The 25,827-nt window shown below is 42.1% G+C and overlaps 3 protein-coding genes across 3 annotated transcripts; 1 reads left to right on the top strand and 2 right to left on the bottom strand.

The window, feature by feature from the left end:
• Window positions 1-2,714: 2,714 nt before the first annotated feature.
• On the bottom strand, window positions 2,715-4,371 carry LOC18008560 (transcription factor MYB114). The gene is made up of 3 exons (XM_006391331.2): window positions 4,194-4,371; window positions 3,448-3,577; window positions 2,715-3,355 (listed from the first exon to the last, which is right to left on the bottom strand). The coding sequence occupies exons 1-3, from the start codon at window positions 4,312-4,314 to the stop codon at window positions 2,854-2,856; spliced, it is 753 nt and encodes a 250-aa protein (XP_006391393.1). The 5' UTR covers window positions 4,315-4,371; the 3' UTR covers window positions 2,715-2,853.
• A 13,464-nt stretch (window positions 4,372-17,835) lies between these two features.
• On the bottom strand, window positions 17,836-20,604 carry LOC112085225 (uncharacterized protein At3g60930, chloroplastic-like). Its single transcript, XM_024154383.1, has 6 exons — window positions 20,537-20,604; window positions 19,593-20,091; window positions 19,315-19,498; window positions 18,670-19,127; window positions 18,389-18,600; window positions 17,836-18,304 (listed from the first exon to the last, which is right to left on the bottom strand). The coding sequence occupies exons 1-6, from the start codon at window positions 20,602-20,604 to the stop codon at window positions 17,836-17,838; spliced, it is 1,890 nt and encodes a 629-aa protein (XP_024010151.1).
• Window positions 20,605-22,423: 1,819 nt separating this feature from the next.
• On the top strand, window positions 22,424-23,071 carry LOC112085224. Its single transcript, XM_024154379.1, has one exon. The coding sequence runs from the start codon at window positions 22,424-22,426 to the stop codon at window positions 23,069-23,071; it is 648 nt and encodes a 215-aa protein (XP_024010147.1).
• Window positions 23,072-25,827: the final 2,756 nt, after the last annotated feature.

The raw sequence follows: 25,827 nt of genomic DNA, 5'->3' as shown, positions 1-25,827 counted from the left end.
GAATCAACACCAAATCAAATTATATGATAATTGAATTAAACCATAAACGTTTTTGCATATACGACACTGAACATGCTTGGTAGATTTAGTTGCAGGAAACGTGTAATCTTCCAACACTGTTTAATCACAATCACAAGCCTACATTATTAGCAAAACCAATGAAACGTGACGATACGATGTATAAGTATTGTATTTTACACGCACATACCAACGAAATCTAATCAATAACTGTCACTATTAATTAATAATAAAATTTTAACGGTTAAGAACTTACGATTGGAACAAGTTGGCATGGCCTGCCAAAAATGATATATACGTTTCCGTATGTTATAAATAACTCTGTTGCTTCGTCGGCACAGTCCACGTATGCTACATAAATAAATTGATACATGACAATACCAATGGTCCATATTCTATTCTTTTTTTTTTTGGGTTGAAAATGGTCCATAACTTACAATAATAACGACAAGAGCTTCTTCACGGAGCGATGAAGAAAGATACAACACAAATGGCGAAACTTTCCATGCATTTTTGGTTTTTGTCCCATGCATTTATAGTTCAACCCCAAAAAAAGGGATCTTACGGATGTCAACCAAAAAAAAAAAAAATCTTACTTTACTTGAGATAAAAGTTGTTAGAAGAAGTATAGATTTAAATTGTTTGGCTAGTTTTTATATATACCATATATATTGTTAAATTCACTCTAGAAAATAGAATTTTCTTTTTGAAGTGAACTTTCCATAGATTTTGGAAAGATAAATACTATATACACGTTACTTTTATCTACTATGTGATCGTTAACCATGCATGCCATAACACATGCTTCAAAAATCTCTTAACCGGCTTAGCTAGCTACTAGCCTACTAAACCGTCCTCTACAACCGTACGTACTTGGGCTGGTTTGCATAAGAACTTACTTGGTATTGTTGTTCGTTGATTTCAACCAAATTCGATGCGAGGAATGGAACGTCACTATTCGTCGAATTATCAGTTATATTCAAATTCGATGCGAGGAATGGAACGTCACTATTCGTCGAATTATCAGTTATATAATACGTCCGAAAGTTAATATAAAAACTTCCGAAAATTTTAGCACAAAATTTTATAATTATTGGCATGTTCACTCATCTAATTTTTGATCATCATATATAGACTTTAAATTTGACTAGACGCAAATACATTGTAATTAAAGTTTGTCACTGATAACTGCATATTTTTTTCGTTAGTGCATGTATTACTGAATATTTTGTAATGACGGCTATACTTAACTTGTTTGGGGGAGGGTGATGGCTTGTAATATAGAGAGAAGTTGTATTTGCATTGCTGCGCTAATCCTCGATATACAAAGGGTAAATATTAACGATTTCGAGAAACACACACAAAAAAAAAATTGCATACTAATTAAAATAATAGTTGTACACCACATTGAAACGTTTGTGGTTCGCATAGTCAACAAGTACTCATCTTTTTTATATAAAAATCATCAACAAATTCTATTCACATGGTACAAATTTTTCCAAAGAAGTTGTATTCAAAAATAGAGTTGTTTGCATAGAAAAACTATCAACGATTTCGAGAAACACAAAAAAAAAAAAGAAATTGCATACTAATTAAAATAATATCTGTACATTTGTGGTTCGCATGGTCAACAAGTACTTATCTTTTTTTTCTTGTAACTTCGTCAACAAATTCTATTCACATGGTGCGAATTTTTTCCAAAGACGTTGGATTCAAAAATGGAGTTTTTTTTTTTGTTTTGCTTTTTTCCAGAAGATGACATCAGTTAGACGACAACAGCTTTGAGTTTTACAGCGGAGATGACAACACTTTTGCGCAACCATGATATGATTGCTAAAAGAAAAGTCTTTTGTCGCATATCATGTTGAAAACAATAGGACTCGACACTTCTCTTTTAGCAGCCTAAAACATGTACTAAAGTAAAAAAATAGTATTTAATTTTCAAAGAACACATACTTATTTTTTGGGATAGTTTGCCAAATATATATATTTTTTTAACAGTTTGCCAAATATATTACAAAATCTGTAAGATTCAAAGAGGTTTTAAGTTCGAATGCTTAATTACATATTGAAGAACTGTAGAGGAAGTATCAAAAGGATTCTTTAACCCCAAGAAAACAACTCATTTACTTATTCAAATATAATTAACCTTTTTTGATAGGTATACTTTTGGAGACACGAAAACTATAGTTAATTATGAGCATAACAAGAGCATTACACGTAACAATTACTCTACGTGAGCTTATTGTAAAACCCTAATTAAGCACATAACATGTAAAATCGAACTAGAAAATAAAAAAAACTAGAGGACAGACGAAATGAAACCCGACATAATTCTTGAGTAATACATAACTTATGTTTCAATTGTTTGAAACTACAATTTTTGAGTCATAGAAATATAGCGTTATCCTTTAGCCTAATGAATCCACAACTTGCTTTCTCGTCCTCAGCTTTGGTTTCAGGTTTCGGCGATCATATAACCTTCCATCTTTAACCTTATCTACTATAAGACATTTTCTCCGGTCAAATGTTTCTGTAGACTTGGTGAATGAATTACTCGACGGTTACACTTACACTGAGAGATTCGTCAGATGGTAATTTTGGATCATGTCCTAGTTCGGCTTGTGATTTATTTGATGGGTAACTCATATTGAGTTATATAATAACACAAACTAGCTACCACCTTTGATTTAAAATTAATATAGAAAGACATTATTTGCAATTCTGTAAAATAGAAATGTAATCAGAGACAGATATTAGTTGGTTTATTTAAAAACAATACACACTAGATGCAAAAGTAAATGAACATACAAACACATAGAAACAGTCCAAACACTAATCAAGTTCCACAGTGTCCCCATCCAACAAACTCCAAAGTTCCTCAACGTCAAAAGCGGAAGTTGCCCCCTTTTCTGCTACCGTGGCTTCTGGAACGAGCGAATCTGGCTCTTGGCTCTCATCTAACAAATTCTCCCACCACTTCTCTCCATTAACCATTAAATTACTAACAAGCTCATATTTCTCCTCATCTTTTCTACATGTGATAATATTTTCACAAAAATTACTGATGCTTTTGGGTCCAAGGCATGGAGGACTAACGTCAGCTTCTGGCAGGCCATGCGGATGACGACTGCAGCCGTTGTTAACAGTGAAGGATCGAGGTCGAGGTTTGAAAACGTCGATTTTTTTGGCTGGTGCGGTAGAAGAGCAAGGAATGTTTCTATTTTTCATCTTTGTCTTACAACATGGTTCATGCTTCTTACTCAAATGGGTGTTCCAGTAATTCTTGACATCATTAGCAGTACGACCGGGTAATCTACCAGCAATTAAGGACCACCTAAACATTCATTTTGAACGATTTGAATATATGATTTAGTATTGGATCATTACATAAGAATAAAGTTGGAATTGTGTCTCAAGAAAACAAACCTGTTTCCTAGAAGCTTATGAAGGCGAAGAAGAAGATCAACCTCATCAGAGCTAAGTTTTCCTCTTTTGATACTTGGCTTCAGGTAGTTCAACCATCTTAATCTACAACTCTTCCTGCACCGATTTAGCCCTACAAAACCAATAATTGACAATAACTCTATTAAATGAACGTACTATGACTGCTTTCGTGTCTTCTAAAATTTTATCATGAAGAATCTATGCACACCAATAGAAATAATGTACTTTTTTTACACTCAAACACACGTGTTCGAACAGAAAATTTCACTGAGTTCATTTACTAAAAGACAAACAAATAAAAGAGTCGGCATCTTTTCGTCTTGTCAACAAGAAACTAGCAAAATGCAACGTAAGTAAAATAGTATTTTCTTTTAAATTTCCTTTTACATCTTTAGTCTTGAATACAGGTCTTCGTTTAAGTTTAACATTTGATTTTTCATGAACAACCTTAAAAAGCATGAATCAACAATTTGAAAACAAAAAAGAAAACATTGATTTGTCCACGTTGTTGATTGATTTGCTGAAGTAGATATACAGAAAGAAAATATTCGTAGTGATTAATTATATATATATATATATATTTATATATATATATATATAGTGTGTGTGTTTGTAGTGATTAATTATATATATATATATATATATATATATATTAATTAGTTTTCGATTCGTTGATTCATGTTTTTCTTAAAAAAGATAGTTTGTGTGTGTGTGTGTAAATAACATACCAGCTCTTAAAGGAACTTGATGCCATTTGCCTTCTCCATACTTATCAATGCATTGCCTCAAGAGACTATCTTCTTCAGCAGTCCAAGCACCTTTTCTCAACCCTTTGGACGAGCCCTCCATGGACCAATAAGTATTCTAAAATTATATTGTCGAGGAAGAGGGTTTATATTGTGACTTCACAAATCCTAGCTCGGAGAGCTTTATTTATACACGTGACGAACATAGGCATGTGACGTGCATGTTTGATACCCACATTTCATGTTTATTTTTGTCGTGCTTAATTTGCTAAGTTAGTTAGTTACGTTTTGATACTGATTTAGAACTATAGAAAAGGTTCATAGCACCTAGCTAGTCTCTTCATCTTTTCTTCAGTACTTTATAGAAAAAAACATGTCTCTGAACAAAATTAGGAGAAAGGACAATTAATGACTAGTGGCAGATAGTTCGTATATATGATTACAAGAGGGGGTAAATTCATGCACCAGAATTAGAACATAATAGATAGATAGGAAGGATGTATAAAGATAATTAAGCTTTATTGGCTCGTAGATTTTCATGTGTCGCGTTGTTGATTCTATACTTTTGGCAAAGATGGAAAAGAAATTTACTAACTTTTATGGGATATTAAAAAAATCTTGACTCCATGGTTATCAAAATTTTCAGCTATAACCAGTAGCGGATTTAGAACAAAATTTAATTGGAAGCATAAGTTTATAAGCAAGAAAAAAATTAGTTGAGAGCAATTTTTTCTTTTTTATCACTAGATTAAAAATAATTTAAATAAATTTACCTAAATTTTTAAGAAAAAATAAAAAAGAGTAGGGGCACATGACTCCACTACTCATTCACTGCCTCCGCCCCTAGCTATAACACTATCCTTTATAATCCAAAAACAATAGATGGTAATGAATGGTCTATCATTTTTTCACGTTTTCACGTTTTCAAAATATGATTCCGCTATTTTTTATTATGAACAATATTTATCAAAATTTTATATTTTTATGATTATTAAAAAGTACTTCTGTTATATACAAATAACATGTTAAAAATATAACTATAAAAAATTATAATTTATCTACTAAAACTAACTTTTCACTATTTTATAATTATTTTACAAAAATTTGATCTAGTTCAGTTTTTCTGCTAACAATTACTCAGTTATGCTGCTATTATGCTATCCATCTGACATAGTCAAACACTAAATAAAAATGTAATAGACATAACATTTTTCGTAAGGATTATTACATAATCTAACTTTTTTAAAGAAGTTTCCACATAACAAGTGAATATTTTTATTTATTTTATAAATTACTAGATAAGTACTCGCATATATACTAGTTATAATTTAATATTTTATAACCCGTAAATATAAAAAATAGAAACGAAAAAATAAAAATAAAATAAAACAAAATTAGATCATCCATAATTAAGCTTTTTCAGTGATTATATATATTTTTCTTCAATCATTTTTCAATGATCATATTCTTTTTTTGAATTGAATGTAAAATTTATTCAATCAAATTAAAGCCTTTTTACATCAGAGTGCATCCGAGTTTGAGAAAATCTAAATACAGCTTAGAAAACTTTTTAGTCTCTAGAGTCAAACCAAAACATAAGGCTGTCCTCATAATCTTGGTCCCCCATAAGTCTGATCGAGCTAAGTCTGTTTCTCACGGTTCTATCGATGAGCTTTGTTAGTTTTTGACGCGGAGAAGGGTCTTCACCATGTCGGCGGCCATTTCTTTCTCTCCAAATAGCATGAATTGTGGCTTGGAGAGTGTATTTGAGGACGAACCGGTAAAATTTCGTCTGAGTACGATCATGTATGAGTTGCATCAAGTCCTCCCATGTTGTCATGAATCTGCTCTTGAGTATGCCTTTGGCGAGCTTCGTCCATAACTAAGAAGAGTATGTGCAGTTGAAGAACAAATGGTGCTTCGTCTCCATAGGGTGTTGACAGAGTGTGCAGGATGGAACAACATTAGTATTCCACTTCACCATTCTGTCTCCAGTCGCCAGTCTGTTCTGCATCACAATCCAGTAGAGAAAACTGAATTTTGGCGTGGCGTACTTAAACCAAACAGCGTCAGTCCAAGAACATTGTAACAGAGGTTCCCGAATGAGGAGCCAGGTAGCTTTTGAGTTTAATTTCGGTTTGAAAGTGTCTGCGCTACACTTCCATTTGACTATATCAGCTTCCTCGAAGTTTGCAGACTCTCTAACCTGACTGATTTTCTCTTCTACTCTGTTTAGAAGCACCGCTATGTGTCTTCTTCGTCTGTGATTTTTTAGAACAGTTTCCACTGTGGAGTTGATTGAAATACCCAGATCAATACACCTGTGGGAACCTAAGAGTTCATCCAATCTTCCGAGAGACGACCAATGGTCATGCCAAAACGAGTTATCCCTTCCACTTCGGATTTCCACCCTCTGGAATAGTCTCGCCAATGGTCTGAGCTTAAGGATCTTGCGCCACATCCAGGATCATATGTTTTGTTTTTCCTTTACAGACCAGAATGATTTTTTAGCAAGTAGGTTCATGTGAATCCACTTTGCCCATAATGAATCTCGACAAGCCAAGATCCTCCAAATCAGCTTTCTTTTGTGTTTCCAATAGGAGTCTGTAGTACCCGAGCTTCATCTGCTGGTGGGAAAAGAGCATTTACCAAACCAGATCTCCAAACCCCCTCAGTAGAAATTAGCGATGATACATTGAGCTCGATATCCACCATCCTCTGTTTATTCATATGTCTCCGAGGGTGAATATCCATGATCCATTTCTTGTTCCAGATTTTTGTATCTCTACCATTGCCAATGGATTTAATCAAACCACGCTGCAGCAATTCTCTTCCAAATAGGATACTTCGCCAAGCATACGAGGGACGATATCCTTGTCCACACTCAAGAAAATCATTTGAAGCGAAATATCTTCCTTTGTAGACTCGAGATAGAAGAGAGTTAGGGTCGTTCAGGATTTTCCAGGCTTGCTTTGCTAGCAGAGCTTGGTTGAAATCACTCAGATCGCGAAATCCTAACCCCCCTTTGGCTTTCGACTTACACAGTTCTTTCCAAGATACCCAGTGAATCTTGTTCTTCTTTTCTATTGCATTCCATCAAAAACTTGTCATTGCGCTTGTAATATTTTCCAGTTGCATCTTAGTTAACTTGAAACATGACATGGCATACACTGGAAGGGCCATAGCAATAGACTTCAACAGAGTTTCTTTGCCCCCGAGAGACAGAAATTTTGCATACCATCCAGTCAATCTCTTTTTCAATTTCTCTCCAATAAAAGCCAAGAGTTTTTGTTTTTGTTTCAACCCACTGAAGCAATATTCTGGCAAACCCAGATACTTTCCATCTCCACCCTCTTTCTCAGTACCCAAAGATGCAGCTAAAACCTTACGCATGTATGGATTGATGTCCTCCCCGTAGGTAACAGCCGATTTTTGAAAATTGATTTCCTGACCAGAGGCAGCTCCATACAGACGCAATCAACGTAAAAATTCCTCACATTCTTTGAGAAAGGCTCGGCATAAGAACAAATTGTCGTCCACAAACAACAGGTGCTGGATCGAAGGGCATCTATTGGTTAACTGCATTCCTGAAATCTTCCCATCTTTCTCAGCTTTGTTCATGACATGAACAAGAGCCTCTGCACATAAGATGAAAAGGAAAAGGGAAAGAGGATCGCCCTGGCGAATGCCCCGTTCAGTTTTTATAAATTCATGTGACTGCCTGTTGAGTAGAATGGTGTAGGAAACAGTTCGTACACACTCCATGACCCAGCGAATCTATTGCTAATCAAACCCTAGTTTTTGAAAAAGCACCTCCAAAAATCTCCACTCTACCCTATCATATGCCTTTGACATGTCTGTTTTGATGGCAATGTAGTCCGCCTTGCAATTTTGATTGGTTCGCAGCCCGTGAATCATTTCATGTGCCAAGAGGAATTTATCAGAGATAAGCCTTCCTTCTACAAAAGCTCCCTGTGTTTGAGACACCAATGACAGTAGGATTTTCCTCAGGTGATTACACAAGATCTTGGATATAATCTTGTATGTCACCGGGCATAGACTAATTGGTCTCAAGTCAGTCATCGCATTTGGGTTTGGAATCTTCGGTAGAAGGCATATCTGAGTGTATTTCCAATCTGATGGAAGAACACGGGTTACAAATAAATTTTGAACCTCAAGCACCAGTTGTGGACCAAAAATGCTCCACTAAGTTTGAAAAAACTTCCCAGGCATTCCATCAGCACCTGGTGCATTATCACCTTTGAGTGCTTTAACCGCCATTGTAATTTATTGAACTGTTACCGGTTTCACCAAATCTCTGTTTATGCGTTGGGTGATTCTTGGTGTCATCCCTTCAAGAAGCTCCACCGGGTCATCCGGGTTTGAAGTTCGGAACAGATTAGTGTAAAAATCTACAGCAATAGCTTCCTCAGTGAACTGTTCTCGTCCATTATCATCCAGCAATGCATTGATGTGATTCTTCATTCGTCCGAGACTTCACACAGTTATGAAAGAATTTTGTGTTCTGATCTCCTTCCTTTAGCCAAGACTTCTTGCTTTTTAGCTTCCCGTAAGTTTCCTCCTCTTTTGAAGCCTGTGCCATTTCTAGTTTTAGCTTCTACATCTTATTAAAATTTGGGTTTTTTTTGGAACTCTCCTCATCAAATTCCTTCTGAAGCTTCTGCAAAGTAATCTTAGAGTTCCGGCTAGATTCTCGTTTCTACCGAGCCAGCTCTTTACAACAATCGGTTATTCTATCCAAGATGCTTCTCCTTCCAGTATCACGGTTCCATCCTCTGCAAACCACCTCTACAGATTCTGGATTGACAGCACATCTTTTATCAAACCAGAATTTTCCCCGATGCTTTTCCACATTCCTGTTGAATCGTGTCAGCAAAGGTCTGTGATCGAAACTCCATCTTTCCAAATAATCTGAATGTGATCGAGGGAAGAGACGAAACCACTCTGAATTCTCAAACGCTCTGTCCAGGCGACATTGTATCTGTACCAGTTCTTTTACTCCATTTGCATCTATGATCTCACGTCTTCCTGCCCATGACAATTTATTACCCGAGCTTAAAATTTTCTTCAGACGACAATTTCTCACAAAATTCCTGAAAGGGGTAAAAGTACTCTCAGCACGCCGAGGGTCACCCATCTTCTCATCATTGTTTAGAATTTCGTTAAAATCACCTATAAGGAACCAAGCCACATCCTTTGAATTTTGTTTTTGTTTTGTTTTTAATAAAGTGTCAACAATAAAATTATTGAAAATACTGATGTGTCTATTCAAATGTTTTTATAGTATTGATTGGTAGAATGATCATTACATTATAATGTGAATGGTGTTATTTAATCCCTCAACTATGACATTTATTTGCACTTATATAAAACTATAAAAGCTAGCAGAAAAAAGGAAACAATCACCAAAACAGAAATATTGTTAAAGAAGTGGATAATTATCCACACTAATATTTTATTGTTTTAGTTTTACTTGTTGTGAAAGTTTCTTTCATCGCCTCAAGTTCACCGACTTAGCTATTTGTATACTTTGGCTATAAATATGTTGTCTCACCCTTTGTAATTGTGGTGGTAAGAGATGTAGTAATAATAGAAAGAGAAATCACTTCCTTGTTGGGGTCAGTTTTCACCCAAGCGGATAAAACCATCTCAAAATGACTAAGTATGGAAGAAAGACAAATTAACCGAGCTGTGCTCACCAAGACAAGTGGGAGAGCCGTGGAGATAGACAAGTGGGAGAGCCGTGAATAAGGAAAGATGGGCCACGCCGTGCGAAGATGGGCCGAGCCGTGAAGAGGAACAAGTAGGCCGAGCCACAGGAAGGATGTCCAGTGGGCCGAGCTGTGCAAAAAAAGCAGGTGGACCGAGCTGCATAAAAAGGAGAATGGGCCGAGCCACTTCCTTCCACAATTGGGCCGAGCCAAGGCCTTGGAAGACGAAACCCATAGAAACCCTAGGCGAAATATGAAGGCGGTGAGCCGCACGAGGCGATAAGGAAAAATTCCAAAAATCTCTCCCGAGATTCTCGGCTAGGCGGTTCAGAGAATTAGTATAAATAGACGATATATACAATTCATTCTGTAACTTTTGGCAACCCTAAGCAATAAGAGCAAAACACTTTCTCAGCAATAAAAACTTTCTTTTCGATCTTACTGTTCTTGCGATAAACCCTAGAAGTTTCTGATCCCTTAAGTTTTCCTTAACAAATTTTTGGTTGTGCGAGTTTTGGCTCACACAATTTGGCGCCGTCTGTGGGTAATCAAAACTTTCTTACTCTAAATCAACAAGACTTTAAGATCCGAAGAACATGGCGAGCAACACCCACGATGATAACAACAACAACGGTAACGGCACAGAGAAGGACGCTCCGGCATCAGGCACAACGACGGCAACTACCGAGACCCAAGAGGAGATGCGAAACATGATGGCTGCGTTGATGAAGAAAATCGACGAACATGACAAAAGAAACGAGGCGATTACGGAGAGGCTCGATCCGATGGATGGAATCCGGAGACGCTTCGATTTCTCAACACCTGCAGAAGCCTCAGGGAGCAGCGCAAGAAACCCCTCGGCTCCTCCAATGTTTCGTCCCCTCGACGAACAGACTCCTGCTGCAACCCGAGTCAACATGACCGAGCCGCCTCCACTCTGCCGGAACTCAAGGCGACGAGCCGGCGAGGAGGAGAATGATGCGATCAATGTGGACGCCCAGCAGAACGACGGAACCACGAATCCGCAACAAACCGGCTCGGCTTGGCGAATAAGTCAAGAAGAGCTCGCCTCGGCCCTAAACGGCGTTCGAACTGACGAAGTCTCTGATCCAACTCGCGGCGACAACCCAACCGAGGAGGAAAAAAACCTCCAATGGATCGAGCAGGCAGAGCGCGAAGACGAGTCGAGGAGAGAAGAGCGGGAGCGACCCCCCCCCCCCCAATCAAAGGGAATGACTCGCGCACAAACTCTCGAACTCAAAGAGCTGCAAGCCTCAATGGCTCGGACAGTAGCTGAAATACGCGCCATGAAGTCCCAAGTGCACAACGCAACAAGCGCCGCGCCCGAATTTGACCGAATGCTTGAAGAAACTCAAAGAACTCCATTCACTGCAAGTATCACGGAGGCCAGGATTCCCAAGCCGGAGAAGGTAAGAATCCCGTTCTACGAAGGAACAACCGACCCGAAAGCGAACATCACAGCGTTTCGGATAGCAATGGAACGAGCCTTCACAAAGAACGCCACCAAGCTGACCAAGCGGGAAGTAGATGCCGGATACTATATTCCTAGAGCATCTTAAGGGGGCCGCACTCGAGTGGTTTTCAAGACAGGAACGCAATTCAATCGGCAGTTTTCAACAGCTCTCCGCCTTGTTCCTTAAACAATACTCAATGTTTATGGACAGAGGCACATCTGATGCCGACCTGTGGACACTATCCCAAGGACCAAACGAACCGCTTCGGGATTACATGGTAAGATTCTAGGCAGTCGTGTCCAAAATAGAAGGGATAAGTGACAAGACCGCGCTCGAAGCTCTGAAACGATCTTTGTGGTACAAATCCGAGTTCCGACGGGAGATGGTACTCAACACGCCACAAATAATTCAAGACGCTTTACACCGGTCATCGGACTTCGTCGTAAACGAGGAGGAAATGAAGAATTTGGACGAGCAGTATGAAGCAATGAAAGCAGCAATCCGAAGCTCAATTTTGCCGCGCCACGCGAAGAAGGGCAACCCATCGAACAACACAACAACGCAGAACTCGGACGAACCTAGAAGCGGAGGTGCCCATAACTATCAGGTAGGCACCGGACGCGGAAGAGGAGAGCCGCGCAACAACAGTTTTGTGAGAAAGTCTGCCAACTACGACGAGAAGGCTTTCTGCGAGTATCACCAGACCTAAGATGGCAGGAGGAGAGCTCCAAAATGCGGTCAACCTCAAAGACCTCGTCCCTAATGAACCACAAGAAAGAGCCGAGCCGAGCGGCGCGGCTGAACCCGCGAATCCTCCCCGACGAGACGATAACTCCAAGCGTGACAGGAGAGGCGAACCCGAAGAGCGACCCGAGCCGAGGCAAAGGATCAATATGATCATGGGTGGATCTCAATACTACCAAGATACCGTGTCCTCCATCAAAGCCTACCAGCGCCGAGCCGAAGCGAAGGAGAACTGGACAGAATCAACCGACATCCCAAATACAGTGATCTCCTTCGCCGAGGAGGAAACGGCAGGAATCGATAGACCCCACAACGATCCGTTGGTAATTGAGTTAACAATCAGGGATCATGACGTAGCGAGGGTGCTCATCGATACTGGAAGCTCGGTGAACGTCATCTTCAGGGAGACACTCAGAAGGATGGGAATCGATCTCTCCGAAGTGGAAGCAATCCCCAAACCTCTAACCGGATTTTCAGGAGAAACAACGATGACCATGGGAACGATCAGGCTCCCCGTGGTAGCTGGCGGAGTCACTAAGATCGTCGAATTCTGCGTCACAGATCACCCGGCAATCTACAATGTGATTATGGGAACTCCATGGATCAACGGGATGAGGGCGGTGATCTCCACCTATCATCTCTGCCTCAAATTCTCAACTCCAGCGGGTGTCAAAACGATCTGGGGAGTCAGAAGGAGTCACGAATGTGCTGCCTAGCAGAGCACAAGCTAAGGAACCCCGTCACCGACGCACGAGCAGACATAGACCGCAAAAAGATGAAGACAGACCGAGAGCCGGCGAACGAGCTCTCGAAACTCTTATAGCAATTACAGATCGCAGAGAGCCGCGGAACATGCGCCGAGCCTGTATGTGATGCGGTGGACTCGGTGTGCATAGACGAGGCGCGTCCGGAGCGATGCGTCGAAATTGGAAAAAAAACTAGAAAAGCCTCTGAGAAGCGAACTCCTTTCCCTCCTCAAGGAGAACACCAACACTTTTTCCTGGACAGTGGAAGATATGCCAGGCATAAGCATCGACGTGACCTGTCACGAGCTGAATGTGGACCCGACCTTTAAACCAGTCAAGCAGAAAAGAAGGAAGCTCGGCCCCGAACGAGCTAAAGCAGTTAACGACAAAGTCCAGAGGTTACTCAAAGTAGGATCAATCACCGAGGCCAAATATCCGGACTGGCTCGCGAATCTGGTGGTTGTGAAGAAGAAGAACGGCAAGTGGCGGGTCTGTGTGGATTTCACTGATCTCAACAAGGCATGCCCAAAAGACAGCTTTCCCTTGCCACATATCGATCGGCTCGTCGAGGCCACTGCAGGAAATAGACTGTTAACATTTATGGGCGCGTTCTCTGGCTACAATCAGATCCTGATGCATCCTGATGATCGAGAAAAAACGACATTCATAACTGATCGCAGGATATACTGCTACAAAGTCATGCCGTTCGGGCTCAAGAATGCAGGAGCAACATATCAACGGCTTGTCAATAAAATGTTCGCGGCTCAGCTCGGAAAAACCATGGAAGTATACATCGACGACATGTTGGTCAAATCATTCAAGGAGGAAGACCACGTCGCGCATCTACGGGAATGCTTCGAGCGATTGAACAAGCACAACATGAAACTAAACCTGGCGAAGTGCAGATTTGCGGTCACCTCGGGAGAATTCCTCGGCTATCTGGTAACTCACCGAGGCATAGAAGCAAACCCCAAGCAGATCAAGACATTAATTGAGATGCCCTCTCCAAGGACGAAGCGCGAGGTGCAAAGGCTTACAGGAAAAGTCGCCGCGCTAAACAGGTTTATTTCCCGTTCCACTGATAAGTGCTTGCCTTTCTACGACACCCTCCGAGGAAACAAGAAATTCGAGTGGAACGAGCGGTGCGAAGCAGCTTTCCATGAGTTGAAGAATTATCTGGCAAGCCCACCGATCTTAGAAAAACCAGTCGAAGGAGAGCCGCTCTTCCTCTACATCGTTGTGTCTGCCACAGCTGTGAGCGGGGTGCTTATCAGAGAAGAACGATCCGAGCAAAAAATAATTTTCTACATCAACCAGACTCTGACCGATGCCGAGACCCGCTACCCCCAGATCGAGAAGGTCACCCTAGCCGTCGTGGTCTAGGCTCGCAAATTGCGCCCGTATTTTCAATCATATTCGATTATTGGGCTCGCTATACTTCTGCTGTGCTCGATCCTACACAGCCCAAGCCAATCCGGTCGGCTCGCTAAGTGGGCCATAGAGCTGAGCGAATACGACATCAAGTATCGGAACAGGTCGTCTGCAAAGTCACAGGTGCTCGCAGATTTTCTCATTGAACTTCCAGCCGAAACAACAAACGAGCCGACCCTAGATGAAGTATGGACGCTGCACGTCGACGGCTCGTCATCCAAACATGGCTCTGGAATAGGGATCCGCATCACCTCTCCCACAGGAGAAATACTGGAGCAGTCGTTTCGCCTAAGCTTCCACGCCTCGAACAACGAATCAGAATACGAAGCATTGATCGCCGGTATACGACTAGCGCAAGGAATCGGGGTTCAAAAGGTAAGGACCTTTTGTGATTCACAGCTCGTAGCATGCCAGTTCAATGGAGAATATGAGGTGGAGGACGGACGAATGGGAGCTTACCTCAAGGTGGTCCAAAAGTTGGTGCAAAAGTTCGACAAGTTCGAACTCACGCGAATTCCCCGAGGAGATAACACCTCGGCCGACGCCTTGGCAGCACTCGCTTCGACCTCAGACCCAGATCTCCGACAGATGATCCCAGTTGAATTCATCGAACGACCTATCATCGAAGAGGTAGAAGGAGTTCGGCTGATAAATCCTCCTGAACAAGAACCAGAGGACGACGAAGCCATTCCTATGGACGAAGACGCCTTACCAGCCGAGCCGGAGTACGGCTGCAACAAAGAATGGCTCGGGATTATCCGAGTGTATATCGCCGATGGAGAGGTGCCAACCGATAGATGGGAAGCCCGCAAATTAAAAGCTTAGGCCGCACGGTATGTCCTCGTTGATGGCGAGGTGATCAAATGGAGATTTTCAGGACCTCTCATGACATGCGTAGAAAGACCGGAAGCAAGAAAGATCATGCACGAAGTGCACAGCGGCGCGTGCGGGAACCATTCTAGCGGAAAGTCGCTCGCTATCAAGATAAAATGGCACGGTTACTTCTGGCCTACGATGGTCAAGGATTGCGAAAAATTTACGGCGAAGTGCGAGAAGTGTCAACGGCACGCTCCAACAATTCATCAACCTACCGAGTTGCTCTCGTCAATTTTGTCACCTTATCCGTTAATGAGATGGTCGATGGACATCGTCGGACCTCTACATCGCTCGAAGCAGAAGCGTTTTCTGCTCGTCCTCACGGATTACTTCTCAAAGTGGGCCGAGGCCGATTCATACGCAAGCATAAAGGATGTTCAAGTCGAACACTTCGTCTGGAAGAATATCATCTGCAGACACGGGGTCCCCTACGAGATAGTCACCGACAACGGATCCCAGTTCATCTCAACACGCTTTAAAGCCTTCTGTGAGAAGTGGAAAATTCGTCTAAGTAAATCTACACCAAGATACCCTCAAGGGAACGGGCAAGCCGAAGCGGCCAACAAGACGATCTTCGACGGTCTGAAAAAGAGGCTCGACGCCAAGAAAGGACGATGGACAGACGAACTCGAAGGAGTCCTTTGGTCTCATCGCACGACTCCGCGCCGAGCCACCGGGGAAACTCCATTGGCCTTGGTCTACGGAACAGAGTGCATAATTCCCCCCGAGGTGGATTTCCCAGGTATTCGACGAAGACTTCTACCAGGACAAGAGGGCTTGAACCACTTAATGATGTTAGATGAGCTCTACCTAATCAACGAAAAGCGCGACCAAGCCTTAATCCGAATCTAGAACTATCAACAAGCAACGGCGAGGTACTACAACAAAAATGTTCGTAGTCGAAGATTCAGAGAAGGGGAGCTCGTCCTCCGAAAGGTCTTCCAAAACACTGCCGAGAAGAACGCAGGAAAGCTCGGAGCAAATTGGGAAGGTCCTTACAAGGTGACAAAAGTGGTTCGTCCAGGAGTCTACGAACTCGCGACGCTAGCTGACGAAGCAATCCCAAGATCATGGAACGCAATGCATCTAAAGAAGTATTATCACTAAAGCTACAGCACGGTCAGCATGAATTACGGGATGGCTTGATCCCTGCAAAAGGTACATAGGCAGCCCGTCCTCGGACGGGTTCAGCTGTCCCCCCTCCTAAAAAAGGGGGAGTGGGTACGTATACACATACCTTCTTTTAACTCTAGAATTTTAGCTCGTTCACTTAGGAACATCGCCACTTCGGCCCATTTTCAGTTCGTTTTAAATCATCTATTTATTTCATGATCACCTCAGATTTCTAGTTCGTTCATTATCGCTTCGGCTAGTTTCTCATTCGTTTTAAATCAGCAACTTATTTTATCGAGCTCGGATTGTTAAATTCTTTCACTCATCACTTCGGCGAGTAATCATACCACCTTGACATGGTATCATGATCTGATTGCCTCGGACCTTTATTGGTCCTCAGTTTCAGTTCGGCAAACTAAGTCTCCGAATGCCTCGTCTCGTTGCTGGCCACAACGGGGCAACAAATACAAAGTTCTCTAAACGGACTTTTACCACCTTTCCTAGGACGAGGGTGGAAGTTACATCCTCTATGGATAAAAATTAAAGCGCGCTATACAAATATCAGACCAAAAATGTATCGGTCGCCACAGTTCGCTATCGCACACGAAATTATAAGTCGAGACTACATCGCTTTCTCTAGAACTGAAGTGAATTTTAGAACCCGGCAAAACACACTCATCCTCTTGGAAATGCCGGTCTATAGTCAAAATCAACGAGACTACCAAATCATCCTTTGTTAACAAAAAAAAAAACGCCTCGTCGTTCACACGGCTCGGCACCATGCAAAGAGAAAACGCCTCGTCGTTAAACACGGCTTGGCATTGCAAGCAGAAGTTGCCTTGATATTATCATTTAAAACTTTCCAGCGTCATCTAAAACAAAAGACACTCCGCAAAACTAACTCCCAGCTCGGGATTTAAAACTCAAACAAGATCCTGAAACAACTCACCCCTTACCCCGTATTTCTGTCGATTTCGAAGAGCTCGGCTAATGAAGCAATCGAGATCATTCTCAACACGATTCGATAAGCCAATCGATGACAATTCTTTCCAAAACAAACAGTTTTCGTAAACATTTTCATGGATCGATAGAGACAAATGAATCCAAAAACGGCAAAGGAAAAGATAACATAACCAAATGCAAAAGAAATAATAACTGTCAGGTGGATAAAGCCATCCAGGCACCGGTTACATAAAAAGTTCAAAAAACAGATAAAAATCCTAAGTACAGAAGCATGAGAGACAAAAATAGGAGAAAACGGAGAGGATCAGGCCGCGGACTGCGTTTCACGCTCGGCAAGGAGGTTCAAGAGGGCCGGCGTTCCCGCGTTCGATCCGGTCGGATCCACGACGCCCAGGTTGGCCGCTGTCTCCTCAAGCGGCTTGTTGCCAAGGCTGGTGTCCACCGAGTTCGGCGATACGGGCGAAAAAACCAGCTCGCCACGAATCTCGGAGGCGATGCGCTCGTACGCCTTGTCATCGGCGTATTCGCTCTCCCTGCTCTTCAGCTACGCCTCCTCGTCGTCGAGCGTTGGGGCGTCCGGTTTCTTCAGATCAGCGATCATCGCAAGGTTACCCTTGATTTGCCCCAGCTCGTTCTCGTCGGTTTTGGCCTTCTCGAGCTTGGCCAGACCCTCCTCTACTTTGGCGAGGCGTTCCTGAAACTTAGCAGTCAGCTCTCGCCTCGCCTCCTTCTTCGCGCGCTTGACCTTGGCTTCGAACAGGGCATCCTTGGCCTCGATTCGCCTTTTGAGCAACACCACCTCGGCGCTTTTGGCTCTCCTAGCCTCCTCTAGGCGAATCACCGAGGCGGAGACCTTGTCCACGTCGGCGCAGAGAACTATCTTCTCCTCTTCCAGCCTTGATACTCTAGACATCGCCTCGTCCAGCTTCCCCTTCGTCGCCGCGGTCTCGTTTCGAGCCTCGTCCAAGCGGCGTTCGACCTTAGACAGGTCCGCCTCGTATTCAGCCATCAAACTGCAGGGAACAACACGCGTTAAACACTTAGTAAAAATTTGCGAAAATAAAGGAAAGAAAATAGAACATACCTTGGTACCGCACTGTGCCATTGCGCCGTACGACCTCGGCCTCCTCAGCTTTTCCGGAAGAGGAAGACGCGTGTTCGCGTTATTAACGCGCACGAACACCACGGCAGAGTAATCGGGGTCGTCGACGACCAATTTGCGCGCAGCAGGGTCTCCGGGCGTTGGCTTCCGCCTCTTCTTGGACGGCTCGTCTTTTCGAACAGCAACGCCTTTCCCCTTGTCAGCGGCCTAACGTTTTCGGCTGGGGTCATGTTTCTACACAACCGAAGTCGGCGGCCTCGATGACTTCGGGAGGGCCAGAATGGCGGAGTTCGAAGGAGTTTTACTCCGCGCCGCCGAGTCATCCCTGGACGCCTCGGGAATAATTTCGCCCAGTTCCACCTCGGGCGCTGCATCTTTCTCGGCCGCCTCGGCAGTATTCGCCTCCGCGGCTTGGACCGTTTCGACTCCTTCCCGGCTCGGCGGATCGGGCTTAGGGATCGCCTTGATCTGCGCTTGAGCCGCCTCGGCAGCTCGTCTCGCGGCTTCTTCTTCTTCACGCCTCTTCTTATCTCTGAGAGTGATTATCACCATCTTCTCTCGGGTATCTCTTGAAGAACTGGAGGGTGAAGAACTGACAGGGACTCCGGCGAGGATAGCTTGGGCTTTTTCCACTCTCTCGAGGGTGAAATTTTTCCTCCAATTGACCTTCCGAGCCGAAAGAGAGTCTCGAACAACAAAGAGGTTGTCGGGAATTGGGGGGAGAATGCTCCGAACTGCAAAAAATTGCAAAAAGAAAACAAATTCAGTAAGGGAAGATAATCCACAAAAACAGTTCCGAGCCGAGGCAACGCTTCGGGTCGGCTACCAAGTGGTCCCCAAGCGGTCTTGGTTCTTTGAACGTAATCCTCGCCAACTGACGCCTCGTTCACCAAGACATAGAAAAAGCGCTCGGTCCAGAACTGGTCTTTGCTTGGAAAGCGCCTATAATCCGGCGGTTGGACTTGTTGGAAATGTAGAATCTATTTCCCTTCGGGGCTTTCCTGATTTCCAGCAAGTTCAGCAGGTGATTCAGTTCAATATCGACCCCGCATTCGAAGCTCCGAACCAAAATGCCGATCATGTGCCGCAGACTCCTCGGCATGATCTGCCCAATCGAGATCCCTTGTTTCCAGAGATATTCAAGGATCACTCCAGGGATCGGGAACCAGAGGATGCAGAGCTCGAAGAAAGCCTCGTACAGAGTGAAGTGATTCTCGGGAGGCTTGTCGGCTCGGTCGCTCTTCTTTGGAACGACAAACTCCACCGCCTTGGATATCCCAAAGCGATGCCTCGAGCGACTCAAGGGAGGAAAACGTAGAGCCAGGCGGGTCAGGCTTTTTTCTTTTAACTCGTGGCCCTCGCCCAGATGTGGAAGCACCTCGGGATGCCATGAGACGTTCTAACTCACGCTTCGCCTCAAATAGGTCAAAGGGAAAAGCCTCCTCCTCGGCTTTGACTGCGGCGCGATTGATATCTTCGTCAGGAACGGGATCCTGGGGATGGCTCGTCGAAACCGACGGCTCGTCATCTGGAGAGCCGTCGTCTGACGGATTTGCATGATTTGACGCCTCGTCAGATGAACGATTGGAAGGGCTCGGTGAAACAGACGCCTCGGAGGATTCTGTTGTACCTCTCGCCTCGGCATCTATGTGGCTCGGCTCATAATGAAAGAGTGAATCCAGCGAATCGTCGAAGCGGCTTTAATTTACGATTTATACAAGTATTACAGCACGACGCGGCGAACCTCCGCCGGAAAAAGATCTGGAACAGCGGAGACCTCAGAAACCCTAGCCGGAAAATAAATAAACTAGAGAGAGAAAGAAGAGAGAAGGGAGAGCTACCTTTAGTGAAAACGAGTGAGTCTGAAGATAATGAGGAAGAATGAAGGAGCTCACCTATTTATAGGAAAACCGAAGCGCGTGAGTTCCGTGTGAACCTCGGGAAACCATCCCACGGCGCGTGGGATCCGCAGCGTATTAACCAATTCGAACTGCGTCGGTTACACGCGCCAATAAATCAGGAACTTTCTTTCGGGAGACCAACGGTTGGGATACCTGAGTTCTCAGCCAACACCTCGTCGTTAACGAAACGGCTCGGCGATAACTTTCTCTTGAAACGCCTCGTCGTTAACGAAACACCTCACCTGGGTTTAAGTCGTAACAGCTTGACTCGATGGTTTCTCCTACAGTCAGGAGTAATGGACCTCGTCATTCTCGCCTCCGAAACTGACGAGCTGGGGGGCTAACTGTTGGGGTCGGTTTTCACCCCAAGCGGATAAAACCATCTCAAAATGACTAAGTATGGAAGAAAGACAAATTAGCCAAGCTGTGCTCACCAAGACAAGTGGGAGAGCCGTGGAGATAGACAAGTGGGAGAGCCGTGAATAAGGAAAGATGGGCCACGCCGTGCGAAGATGGGCCGAGCCGTGAAGAGGAACAAGTAGGCCGAGCCGCAGGAAGGATGTCCAGTGGGCCGAGCTGTGCAAAAAAGCAGGTGGACCGAGCTGCATAAAAAGGAGAATGGGCCGAGCCACTTCCTTCCACAATTGGGCCGAGCCAAGGCCTTGGAAGACGAAGCCCATAGAAACCCTAGGCGAAATATGAAGGCGGTGAGCCGCACGAGGCGATAAGGAAATATTCCGAAAATCTCTCCCGAGATTCTCGGCTAGGCGGTTTAGAGAATTAGTATAAATAGACGATGTACACAATTCATTCTGTAACTTTTGGCAACCCTAAGCAATAAGAGCAAAACACTTTCTCAGCAATAAAAACTTTCTTTTCGATCTTACTGTTCTTGCGATAAACTCTAGAAGTTTCCGATCCCTTAAGTTTTCCTTAACAAATTTTTGGTTGTGCGAGTTTTGGCTCACACATTCCTCTCATCCCTTTTTCTCTCTCGTCTCTTCTATATTATATACATAATTATATTTCACCTTATATACATATATACAAACACTCACCTATATCATATCTAATAATATCTAAAACGTTATCAGCACGAACCGTTCTTATACCATTCCTATACCGAAAAGGTGAGGTTTAATATATGTTCAATCCGCTTACTTTTATGTTTATATTTTATGGTCGGGATGATAGGCACTGCCTTCTCCGAACCGATTGTTATGGAGGCTATGCCTTTACGATCATGATCATATGGTAGACTATGTCCCCTCAGATCAAATATATGGTTGGTTTATGATCATATGGTAGTTGACTCCTCAGATCATTACCTCCATATAATAAATGTCCAGAAGACATTTAAGAAAAGTTCATGAAGAACTAAGAAAAACATACCATGTCCAGAAGACATACTTGAAAAAAAAAAATATATATGTCCAGAAGACATATGAAAAAGAATAGTTCCAGAAGAACTATATAAAAAATATATATCCAGAAGATATATAAAAGCGTTCCTAAAGAACTGCATAATTAATTTCGTCCAGAAGACGAATATTTATTTTAATTATTGTTCTTTAAATTCTGTTAATACTGTTATTTAATTTCTGTTTATTATTACTTTAAATTCAGTATTTTAAATTCAGTTTTTATTACGTTTATAAATTCTAAAATTTTATCATGTTTTATTAAAATCAGAATTTTTTAAAACTGGATTATGACCAAAGTTATAAATTGTTATATTGATAACAGTTATCATATCAAATTTGACAAAACTCGAGATTACTGCCCTTGATATTTCTGGAAGAAATTATATGAGATGGGCAGTAGCTGCAAGGATGCATTTAAAAGGAAATCAGCTCCTTGATACCATCGATAAAACGAAAACAACTCCTGAAGAGAAAAAGGCGAAAGCCATGATCTTTTTATTCCACCATATCCATGATGGTTTAAAAGATGAATATATCACGAAAGAAGATCCTGCAGATCTTTGGCAATGACTCCAAGATAGGTTTGATCACCAGAAATATGTGATCTTACCAAAGGCTAAACATGAGTGGTTGAACCTCCGGTTCCAGGACTATAAGAGCGTTAGTGAGTATAACTTAGCTCTATTTGGAATCACTTCCAAGATAATGTTATGTGGTGAACAGATAAGTGATCATGATATGATTGAGAAAACTCTCTCAACATTTCATCCTGGAAACGTAGTCCTGCAGCAACAATACCGGGCAAACGGATACAAGAAGTATTCGGAGTTAATGCAAGTTCTCTTGGTGGCAGAACAAAATAATGAACTCGTGATTTTAAACCATCATACTCGTCCAACTGGATCAGCTCCATTCCCAGAAGTGAATGTTGCATCATCAAGCCATGAAAATTGGCAAAGTGGACATGGACGCGGTCGAGGAAATGATCGTGGTCGTGGACGAGGTTTTGGACGTGGTCGAGGTCGTGGACGAGGAAGAAGATTCCGTCCTGCTGATTTAAACGATGGAAGAAATAACAAAAAGTTCAAAGATAATGAAGTTGGTCGCAAGCAACATGAGAGTGCTTGCTACAGATGCAGCATGAAAGGACATTGGGTTCGTACCTGTCGTACGCCAAAACATTTAGCCGATCTGTACCGAGAATCGCAAAAGGCGAAAGGAAAAGAAAGTGAAACCAACTTCATCCATGGTGAATCTAGTTTTTCTTTCGATGGTATAAACGATGATACAAATCTCGATATATCTGATTTCATCGTTGATCCCGAAGATATCAACGAAAAACAAAACGAGTAAAATCTTCCCGAAGAAGAAGATGTGACATGATGTATACATAGTGTGAAAAATAAAAATGTTTAAAATGTATCTTTTGTTGTAAAAAGGTTTTTATTATAATATAAACTCTTTTGTTTTGCTATATTAATTTATCTTTTATGAATATCTTGAATTCAGAAAAATGTCAAAGATTAAGATCGAGGATGGAGATATATGTCTGGCAGACAGTGCGACAACGCACACAATATTAAAAGATAAAAAGTATTTCTCCTCTCTTAATATGAAAGATTCCGCTGGAAGCGTGAATACAATATCTGGTAATGCAAAAATTATTATGGGCTCCGGAAGAGTCAGTTTTTCAATGCCAAGGGGAACAAAGTTTGAAATAAATGATGCGTTATATTCCCCCGGATCTTACAGAAATTTGTTAAGTTTCAAAGATATCCGCAGAAATGGATATCACATAGAAACTATGAATAAGAACGGCATTGAATATCTTTGCATTACATCAGTTATTTCAGAGAGAAAAGTTGTACTGGAAGTATTACCAGCATTATCCTCCGGAATATATTCCAAAAAGATAAATATGACTGAAACATATGTTACAGTAAACCCGAAGTTTACTAGTACATTCCAAATCTGGCATGAACGATTAGGGCATCCTGGTTCAGTCATGATACGGAGAATTTTGGAAAATTCTAATGGCCATCCGTTGAAAAACCAGAAGATTTTTCAATCGGGAGAATTTATGTGTAATGCTTGTTCTCAAGGAAAACTTATAACTCGGCCATCACCAGGTAAAATCGGGAATGAATCTCCAGTATTCCTAGAGAGAATACATGGTGATATATGTGGGCCTATTCACCCACCATGCGGGCCATTTCGATATTTTATGGTATTAATTGACGCATCCAGTAGATGGTCACATGTGTGTTTATTGACAACACGTAATACGGCCTTCGCAAGATTCATTGCCCAAATAATCAAGTTGAGAGCACAGTTCCCTGATTATACGATAAAGAAAGTGAGACTTGATAACGCTGGTGAATTCACTTCCCAAACTTTTAATGATTATTGTATGTCATTGGGAATTGATGTTGAACATCTTGTTGCACATGTTCACACACAAAATGGCATGGCTGAGTCATTGATTAAACGGTTACAACTCATTGCTAGACCGTTAATATTGAGAACAAAGCTCCCAATTTCAGTATGGGGTCATGCTATCTTGCATACAGCGGCATTGCTTCAGATAAGACCGAGTTCTTCTAATAAATATTCCCCAATACAATTAGCATCTGGCCAGGAGCCAAATGTATCCCACCTGCGTGTGTTCGGGTGTGCGGTTTATGTTCCGATAGCCCCGCCACAAAGATTAAAAATGGGGCCGAAAAGAAGATTGGGAATATATATCGGTTATATGTCACCGAGTATAATTAGGTATCTTGAACCGCAAACTGGTGATATGCTTACGGCACGTTTTTCCGATTGCCATTTTAATGAAGATGAATTTCCAGCGTTAGGGGGAGAATTAAAGAAGTTCCAAAAGATGTTACATGGTGCACACCATCTTTGTTGCACCTTGATCCCCCTACGAAACAACGTGAACTCGAAGTTCAGAAAATTGTTCATTTACAAAATATGGCAAATGAAATACCAGATGCGTTCACAGATATGAAAAGGGTGACAAAGTCATATATACCCGCTGCAAATGTTCCATCGAGAATTAACGTTCCGGAAGAACAAAATGATGGAAAAATAGCGAATGAACCCAAAGTTCAGTTGAAGAGGGGGAGGCCAATTGGCTCAAAGGATAAAAATCCCCGAAAGAAAAAGAAATTGGGAAAACAAAATGAAAATGGTCCAGAAGAACCACATACAGAGAAATGTCCTGAAGACGAAAATGACGAAGAAAATCATGAGATTTCCATCAATTACGCCCAAGATGGGATATTATGGGCTAGAGATAAAATAGAAGATAATGATGGAATATTCTCATTTTCTGTATGCAAAGAAATTGAATATGAAATTGATGATCCAGATCCAAGGTCCATATTGGAATGCCAGAAAATATCTGATTGGGAGAAATGGAAAATGGCCATAGAAACTGAATTGATCTCCCTTAATAAAAAGAAAGTTTTTGGACCTATTGTCACAACACCTAAAGATGTACAACCGGTTGGGTACAAATGGGTTTTTGTGAGAAAAAGAAATGAGAAAAATGAGGTGACAAGATATAAAGCCCGACTTGTTGCCCAAGGATTTTCTCAAAGACCGGGAATTGATTATGAAGAAACTTATTCTCCGGTTATGGATGCAATTACCTTTAGATTCTTAATGAGTCTTGCGGCATCCAAAAATCTTGAAATGTACCTTATGGATGTTGTGACAGCATATTTATACGGATCACTTGATAATGATATTTATATGAAAATCCCAGAAGGATTGAAAATGCATGAAGCATTAAGTTCCAAATCGAAAGAAATATGTTCGGTCAAATTACAGCGATCACTTTACGGATTAAAACAATCCGGACGCATGTGTATAATCACTTAAGCCAATATTTGATAAAGAAAGGGTATGTGAATAATGCAATCTGCCCTTGCATCTTTATTAAGAAATCTTTGTCAGGATTCGTGATCATTGCTGTTTATGTGGATGACCTGAACATTATCGGAACTCAAAAAGAGATTGATGATGCAAGAACTCATATGAAAGAAGAGTTCGAAATGAAAGATCTCGGAAAGACAAAATTTTGTCTTGGATTACAAATAGAG

Source organism: Eutrema salsugineum, unplaced genomic scaffold (genome assembly GCF_000478725.1).
Source record: "Eutrema salsugineum unplaced genomic scaffold, Eutsalg1_0 scaffold_9, whole genome shotgun sequence".
In the NCBI taxonomy this organism is placed as follows: Eukaryota; Viridiplantae; Streptophyta; class Magnoliopsida; order Brassicales; family Brassicaceae; genus Eutrema; species Eutrema salsugineum.
Note: the sequence above shows the minus strand (reverse complement) of the source record. Positions and strands in the feature narration are given on the sequence as shown.